Source organism: Stegastes partitus, unplaced genomic scaffold, assembly GCF_000690725.1.
Source record: "Stegastes partitus isolate 25-593 unplaced genomic scaffold, Stegastes_partitus-1.0.2 Scaffold1466, whole genome shotgun sequence".
Classification (NCBI taxonomy): domain Eukaryota; kingdom Metazoa; phylum Chordata; class Actinopteri; family Pomacentridae; genus Stegastes; species Stegastes partitus.
The window spans coordinates 77,542-86,503 of NW_007579197.1; the positions used below are offsets into that span (position 1 = coordinate 77,542).

The window sequence follows — 8,962 nt, forward strand, 5'->3', positions numbered from 1 at the left end:
GAGCAGATGACTCATGTTGTGCCTCAATAGGATGAGCTTAGTTCATGTGTTATAATAATATTTATTATTCTTATTGTTTTTATTGATATTGTAGATCGATGGTGGAGTGGAACCTCAGGCTGCTCGATAGATAGTATGAAGAATGTACACGTTTAGAGCAAAGAGCAAAAAAAGAACAGCCCCCTCCTCGTATAGAATCCAAATAGGTGTCGACTGTGGAGGGGTTTTGCTCTTTATTAGAAATGAGCTGAGTCAAATCGGGAAGAATCCTGTCTTGTGAGGGGATGACGAGTCCAGGGCAACAGTCCCAAAGACGTCCTTGTACGTGTTTGGAAAGCGCGCTGTCCGCGGTGCTGGAATCTGCTTTCTGCCTCATCCTCTCAATTGACAGCTGGCACTGATACAAAACCTGGGATTTTTTTTTTTCAATTAAATACCACGATTGTGTGAGAAATCGTCAAGTGGCTGGCGTCACAAATTACACGCACGGCAGCCCCGTTTTAACTGCTTGTACCCCGTTGATCCAGTCGGGTGTGTGTGCCTTGCTCAAAGGCATCTCGATGGGTCGCTGATAAGACAGGACGGTTGCCAGCTGTAGGAATGTGAAACAGGGCGTTGATGGAAAGGAGCATGCGTGTTCAGCCATTCTTCTTTGTACATGAACGTTTGGCACAGCTGGCCTCGTTTCTCCTCGCCTACATGTCACAGCGGTTTGTCTCTTTATTTCCGCAGGTGTGCGTGGATACGTCCCAGGTGTCGTGCTCGCAGGTCATGGCTGGGATAAAGGTGGAAGCACTGATAGGCGGCAGATAATATGCCTGCGCATTTGGCACGGCACACGCGATGTGGCACAATATGGCACGCGTAAAGATGGGTCTCTTCGCTCTCCTGTGTCTCTCCGCATGCGTCCTCCGCGCCCCGGTGCTCTGCCACAGCAGCGGCATCCACGAGCGGTCGGCGGTGCCACGCGCCGTGTCCCGGTCCGTGGCGCGCATGGACGGAGACGTGATAATCGGCGCGCTCTTCTCCGTCCATCACCAGCCGTCTGCCGAGAAAGTGGCCGAGCGCAAGTGCGGGGACGTCCGCGAGCAGTACGGCATCCAGAGGGTGGAGGCCATGTTCCACACGCTGGACCGGATCAACGCCGACCCCAACCTGCTCCCCAACATCAGCCTCGGGTGCGAGATCCGGGACTCCTGCTGGCACTCGTCCGTCGCCCTGGAGCAGAGCATCGAGTTCATCCGGGACTCCCTCATCTCCATCCGAGACGACAAGGACGGGTCCAAATGGTGTATTGACGGAACCCCGTCCAACCAGCCACCGCCCTCTAAGAAACCCATTGCAGGAGTGATCGGACCCGGATCCAGCTCTGTGGCCATTCAGGTGCAAAACCTATTGCAGCTCTTTAACATCCCGCAGATTGCCTACTCTGCCACCAGCATCGACCTGAGTGACAAGACTTTGTTCAAGTACTTCCTGAGGGTGGTTCCATCAGACACCCTGCAGGCCCGGGCCATGCTGGACATTGTGAAGCGGTACAACTGGACCTATGTGTCAGCAGTGCACACAGAAGGTGAGCGTCCATCACTACTCTCCTCTCATTACAATAAGTCATGTTGCCTGTTAGTAGAGAGAATGATGAATTTCTAGTGACCTAATTAGTCCTCACAGTGTTTTTAATTAACCGTAACATGGAGACTTTTGAGTTTGACAGCAGATTATAGTACATTTGATGTGGTGTTGGATGCAGCTGTTTGATGAGACTCTACAGGGATTCTGGGTGTTTGAGGGGGTGAGTGAGCATTTTAGTTGATAAACTGGGACGAATTTATGGGCTTGCATTGCCAAACAGTTTATAGGCTGGTCTCTAATTGCACTTTTGTATCGTTCATAGTGACTCCTTTACCTTTTTTGGAACATCTTCCCTTCCCTTAGAGTCAATTGCGTGTGTTTTTATGTTTTTGTTTGCCAGGAGCTGCATTTGAGGGTGTGTTTGGGTTAATGGCAAATCGTCTCTCCTTTTCATCATCACCACTGAGCTGTGAGGCTTCAGTAACTCACACTGAGGAATGGGGTGCACGTTGAGTAAGCGCTGGGCGGTGTGGCGCTGCGATATCTTGAGAAATGATCTTTTCTGTTGTTATATTGGGCTCTAATGTGTGAAGCTAAAGCTGAAGTTTCACAGCTCAATCACAGCAAGTTTCAAAAGTCAATGTCTCGTCGAACACATCAGGGGCAGTTTTAAAACTGTGGGTGTTCATTAGGAAATGTTAAATTACTGTCACGGTTTAGTGAGGTGGATGACGCTCAAATGACATTACTGTTAATTAGAGTGAGTATCTTCTATTGAGGAACCTCAGTATTTTCCTCTTCTTGAGAACTCTTTTTGTTCAGCCGAATCGCAACAACAGTGAATTGTGGAGACAGGAGGTTAGAAAAAGGAGTAACGGGTTGGGTCGGCTAAGTAATTACTGCGACATGAATTATGTCTATGGCTTTTCATTAAAGTCTTGGTGAAACACAGTCAGTGATGTGCGCCCAAATCATGACTGACAGGCTACATTACCCAGGATCCCCCCCGAGGAGCCGCAGACTCATGGGGAGTGTAAAACATCTTTGGAAAGTCCTATTATAGTCAGGTATTGGAGATGGGATTTGACACAGGTTGCTATCAGTTAGATGAAGACAGGGAGCTGGGGAGGTGTAGTACCTGGAGGCAGAACTAGGTGGCGTCAGCTGTCTGATCTTGAGCATATGCCCACATGAGGCTCCTCGGGGACTGAAATCATAATTTAGGAGTAATGACAGTCCGGTCAGGGGAGGGTGAGGTTGTTTGCAAGCAGCGTCGCTCGTTCAATAGGTTACAGTGAGAGTGATGGAAGCAGGAGGTCTTTTAATAAAAGTGCGAACTTGTAAAGCTTTGGATGTAATTAACAATTTTTTTATTTTTTTTTTACCTGCATAAATTCTGCAATTAAAGATCCTTACACCAAATAACAAACAACAGCTCAGAGCCACTGTAAACGCTCCTCACTAAGACTGAACATCATAATTTGCCCGTTGCAGCCCTTGCTCTGACCTTTTGAGGAGTCATATGTAAATTTGCTTGTTTGTTTTCTTCTATCTTTAGTTATCTCTGAAAACTGTGGTCACGACTGGCTTAAGCTTACGAGTTTTCCGCTCTCCACCACCTTAGACAAGTTATAAATGCAGCTCGTTGCCCGTAGCAACAGCTAGGGCTGCGAAAATTGCATAAATTACCTGTTCTGATTATCATCTGTCTGGTAGGAATGCTCGGAGTGGGTTTTTTTTTTTTTTTCTTTTTTGGTGGTCATTGTCAAACGGGCTGTCAGCTAATGCACCACCACCCACCCGTCTCGCAGCCTAGATGGAAGGAGTAAAATAATTGGATATCATTATTTCCATTTACCAGTGGGAGAATGAGACGAGGCAATTGAAAATATCATCAAAGGACTATTGGAAAACCAACACATGGGCCCATTGTGTGCCACAGTAAATGCATTACTTGTGCTGCCTGTTTCAGCTGCTGTCTTCCTTGCTCTACACAGGCAGGCCCTCAAGAACACGGCCTTTCACCGACACAACGGCACAACAGACACTTTCTGATTTTTTTAAGCACAGGTCCTTTGACTTCCTTCCTTCCTTGCACAAGTGATCGGATTGTCCCTGTAATCCAGCTCTCATGCTAAAAAAATCTGCGGGCTTTTACCAACAACCCAGACTGTGGCACGTTACTCAAACTCTGGAGTCCGTGTGGAAATAGAAGATTTAGAGTTAAACAGCTTTGCTCTTGATTGGGATGTTGTGTGGTTAAACAGGGAGCTATCTTCACCCCTCGTGGCTTTGATTGCAATCAGTAGCCAGCAAAAAAAAAAAGAAACTGTCTGACACTCATTATCAGTGGATCAGAGCTTCGGTTCAGACGGGGCTTGATGCAGTGAACAACCGCTGGGGGATGTGCTTTAAGCAGAACACGGATTGTCCATCAGTGAAATAATTAGAGATGTATGGTTGAAAGCAATTACTCATGCCATGTAATAGTGTCAGTGTGTTTTTGCAAGTAACAAGGCATGTAATGCTTTGCTATCACTGAGGCATTGATTGTGCTCCGATCAGATAATAAAGCCCCATATGCTGGGCTCACATCCACTGCATTATCAATGTACACAGAGGCTAATTAACCTCTTAAGACCTGCTAAGACCTGCATACACATGCGTGGACATCACATTTTGGGTTCTATTACCACAGTAGTTATTTTTTTAATTTTTTTAAATTTTTAAATTTTATTTTTTTATTTTTGTTATTATTTTATTATTATTATTATTATTGTTATTTTATTTTGTTATTTAGTTTTATTTAAATATTATATATATATATATTTTTTTTTTTTCATTTTAATTATTTATTTTTTTTAAATATGTTTTTATTTTCTTTATATTTTTAAATTTTTTTTATTCAATAAAAAATTCACATCAAACAAGAGCTCAGGTCTTCAGAGGTAAAGGAATGGGATCACCAGACACTGAAAATACATTTCACACACACAAAAAAAATTAAAAATCCCAGAATGAGTGTTTTTCCACTGAATTCTCACTATTCTCTCTCTTTTTTTTTTTTTCTTTTTTCATCATCTATAGGAAACTACGGGGAGAGCGGCATGGAGGCCTTCAAAGAGCTGGCCTCTCTGGAAGGCTTATGCATTGCCCACTCGGACAAGATCTACAGCAACGCGGGGGAGAAACACTTTGATCGCCTTTTGAGGAAATTACGAGAACGTCTCCCCAAAGCTCGCGTGGTGGTGTGCTTCTGCGAAGGCATGACCGTCCGAGGGCTCCTGATGGCCATGAGGCGGCTGGGCGTGTTCGGAGAGTTTCTCCTCATCGGGAGGTACGGATGTGTGTTTGTGTTTTAAACCTTTGAATTCAAAACTTCAGAGCATCTCTCTCTCTCTCTCGCTCTCTTTTTCTTTCTCTCTGGAAAGCCAGCGAGATGCTGTGTTGTCTTCCTGATGTGCATGTCACCAAGGCAACCGAGAAGAATTAGACCACATTCCAGTAGCGCTGAATAGAAATGTTCTCCAGCAATGAATAATTGGTGTTGCTGTCACAAATGCAGAACGAGGGGAGGAAACAATGCCTCAAGTTCAGCCTCTCTTCGCTTGTGCTGTGTCTTAATTGTTTTTTTCTTTACATCCAAGGCAGCAGCAGTCATGTCACATTTAGCGGGCGTGCACGCAGAGATCGACTCCTGAACATGTCTCCTTTTGTGATTACACCTTGGCTCCATCTCCATATTTCTCATCTCCCCTTTTCCGTTCTCTGTCTGTTAGTCAGCGCTAAGTGACAGTGACTGACTGCAGCCGTAATCTTAGTCATTAGAAAAGGGCAAGTAGAGCCGTCTCGCACACTTATACGGTGTCATATTACACCATGGAAATCGTCCTCGAGGAACATTCACAGTTGTCAATAAAAGTCACAGCATTACTTGATGCCACTTTTCAGTTCATTCATTTAATATCTCTTTCCCACATTGTGGCAGAGAGGGACGAGGGCTTTTTTGTTTTTTTTGGCACCTGTCTGTCGTGGGCCAGTTGTCAGCTGTATGTTCCAGGAGAAGGACATTAATGAGACAGCTAAGGATGACTAAAGCTTGTAGCCTCATCAGCCAGTGTGCGCTGGAGATGTGCAGAACGCTGAGCGGGTGCGACTCGCAGCAGCTTCCATCATTATTGCGTGTTGGTTCCTATCAAAGATTTTGGTTTGTAGTCTGCCAGATTTTTTGGGATCTGTGTTTTTCTGAAGAGATGTGTGAATCCATTAGAAACTGGGAGCTTAACAAAGTTACAAAATGCTTCGCAAAAAAATGAAAAATGAAGCCAGATTTAATGAGAAGGAGGCCAATGGACACGAAGCACAGTGAATAAATACAAACCTACATGAAACGGTTAAAGACGCTTTAGGAGGAGGTTTGAAAGAAGCCACACAGGTTCAGCGAGGCAGAGCGCTCCAGTGTGGGAGCCCTGATAGCGAAAGTCTGATCGCCCTTGATCACAAACTGTGACCTCCGTCTGCAGATGTCGGTGATCGATGGGGTACGAACCACATCAGTGAATCAGAGGTGGCTTGAGGAGAAAGGCTCTTTTAGGCCTTAGAAGTGAGATATGGGTGCATGTGAGAGGCGATTTCTTGTTGTTGTTGTTCAAGAATTCTTGGCAAAGCATAATCTGAGAACAATGAGGAAAAATGCTCTGTTCATCAAATATGTCCAGATTATCACGAGGTGTAACGACATCGTAGTGCCTCTCGATGCTAAAAGATGCGCTGGCACGTGTGTGTGGCATCGGTTTCTCTCATCGTGGTTGTCGCGGCTAATCGGTGTGTTTAGAAAAACTCCTTCGCTCTTTGATTCTCACTGTTCAAATTATGCCGCTGTGGACGTCTCTGGCATCAGTTTCTGTTGAAGCTGAACTAAATGAACGTTGATGAAGCGTATAAGCAATACAATTTGTTTAAAAAAAAAAAGAAAAAAAAGAACTGGCCAAAACTCGTCATGAACTGATCTCACTCTCAAGTGTTGTTGCACAGTCTCCTGTAGCCTCCTCTCCATCCACTGTTGTCCAGTTCGATAATCTTTTGAACCAGGAAGTGTGAGGAAGGAGTGACGTGCAGTAAAGATCTGATCGCCCAGAAGTCAAACCAGCACAGCTTCATGCTTTCAAACTTCATGGTGAAGATGTGAATCAGGACTCCTTGTTGCGTTACAGAAAACCTACTGATAAGTCAGTCTGATTTTCTTGCGTGTACTTACACATAAAGATGGTTTGATCAACGCCTCTTGTGTTGGCTGGCGCTTCTTGTCATCGCCATTATCCTCAAAGAAGCCTCTTCCTATTTCCTGTAATATCTCCCAGGGGTAGAAAATGAAGAGCTGTTAAGTGCTGCACTTACCAGCAGCCTGTGTTTATGTCGAATGCGTTATATTCAATGCATACATGCATATTTAGGTTCTTAGCAGGTGACGGCACTCTTTCTTTTTCAGATGCCTTTTAAATTATCTATTATAAGGACACTCTGGGATTGGCTGCATTCCTTCCCATATCTCTACTTTTTCACTTTCCTCCATAGGAGATGGGAAAGTGTGTCTTTTTTTAGCTTTTGTGGAAGTCTCTATGGGCGAAAAGAAATGCTTCTGGGTCACAGAAAAAGAGAGAGAGAGAGAGAGAGAGAGAGAGAGAGAGAGGAGGAGATGGAGACAGAGTGTGTAAAAAAAAAATGACAGAGCAAGTCTGGGCCAAGACAGATGCCAAGCCATGTGTGTGTGAATGAAGCTGGCAGACAGGTATTAGCTCATCAAAAGGAAGCTTGTTTTCTTAATTTATGCTTTCACCTCTGGAAAAGCCACTTCTACGCAATGTGTGTGTGCGGCTTTGTGTGCACGCAGAGCTGCGGAGAGAAACAAAGTCTTGCATTGAGACCGTAGCACAGAACAGGCACAGTGTAGAACAAAGTCTTATGTTAGCATGTGAGGCGGCTCCATTCTCGCGTGATCCACGAGATCACAAGAGAAGCCGTCTCGTCAGGCTTCAAGCTACGTGCTCTGCGGCTGAGCCCGAACGTTTGGGATGAAACGGCGTCCTGTGAGGAGCTGCAGGCGTCCGTGGGCGTGTTTTAGGTACGATGACAAACTAGTGAGTCCGTTTGTCTGTGTGGCGGTAACAGAGAAGTGGCTCACCAAACCACCTGCCAATCATGTTTTGAACACACCAAACAAACCATCTGGCACATCAGGTCCAGTTTTTCTTCTGTGACTTTGCTGCTATCATCTGTTTTCCTTGTGAAAGCGGGTCTCTCTTGGTGATAAACTCACCACACAGCCCTCCCCTATGAACTGTTTCACATTTTTCATCTCCACGCTTTAATTACACAAGCGTGCAAATTTACGGTTTCATTTCGCTCTCATCGCTTTCATTATGACTCTTTGCAGTTGGAGCAGGCAGCTGTTTTCAATGGATAAGCTCCAAAAACCCACTTTTCACGACCTGCCCGGCAACAAACAGCTGACAGACGGAGTTAACAACCACCAGGGGAACACATGAGACACAAACATGAGCAATAACTGTTGCTCCCTTACGCTGGATGTGTAAATAAACAGTTTGCAAAATCAGTTTTAAAGGTACGAAGAAGTCAGTGCTTGTTTCTGCTTCAGCTGGTCCAGGAACGGTACCAGAAGAATCTCTGTTTTATTTTATACAAACATCTCCCAGCGTGTGACACCACGATTTCAGTTCAGTGCTGTAGATGACAAATACATCAGAAAAGGTAATTGAGTTAAATCAATTGTTTCACTGCATCCTGTGTGACTCAACTGACAAAAAAAAAAGAAAAAAAAAAGTCGATATCTCCTTGAAACAGCCGTTACATAAAGCTGAAGAGCAGACCGGCAAAAACATATCAGAACAAAGGTGTCAGGAACAGTCAGGGCCCATTATCTGTCCAAGGTTTGTCAGAACCACAAGCAGTGTCAGAGTGTTATTTTAGTATAAATAAAAAAAGAGACAAATCTGAAATCCTCCAATTATGTCGTCCTCATCAGTCCAACCAGCAGAAAACTGTAACGCTCTGAACTGCAGAATCCATGTCTGGGTTTGTAACGCATGTTTTTATTCTCAAAACTTGCAGAAAGTACACTATTTATCGTTGTAAGAACCTGTAAAAACACACAAAATATAGAGTTTTTCTGTTGATCTTTGATATATTCGTCTGTAATTTGCTATTCTGTCAGAAACATCGACTAAATCTAAGCTCAAAATTGTGATATCTCATGAAAGTCACCTTATTTTCTAGTTAATATTTAAAATTTGGCACAAAAACATTCTGTGAAAAACGAAAAATTTTGCGCTAGAAGCCGTTCGATGACTCGGCTGCAACCGACAGTCATGTG

At 44.4% G+C, this 8,962-nt stretch overlaps 1 protein-coding gene across 1 annotated transcript in view; it reads left to right on the top strand.

Annotated features, from left to right (window-relative positions):
• Positions 1–843: 843 nt before the first annotated feature.
• Positions 844–8,962, top strand: part of LOC103370677 (metabotropic glutamate receptor 1-like) — a 47,451-nt gene continuing 39,332 nt past the window's right edge. The window contains exons 1-2 of the mRNA XM_008299806.1: positions 844–1,573; positions 4,660–4,909. Of these exons, the coding sequence (XP_008298028.1) occupies positions 844–1,573; positions 4,660–4,909 (980 nt within the window). The remainder of the gene's footprint in view (positions 1,574–4,659; positions 4,910–8,962) is intronic.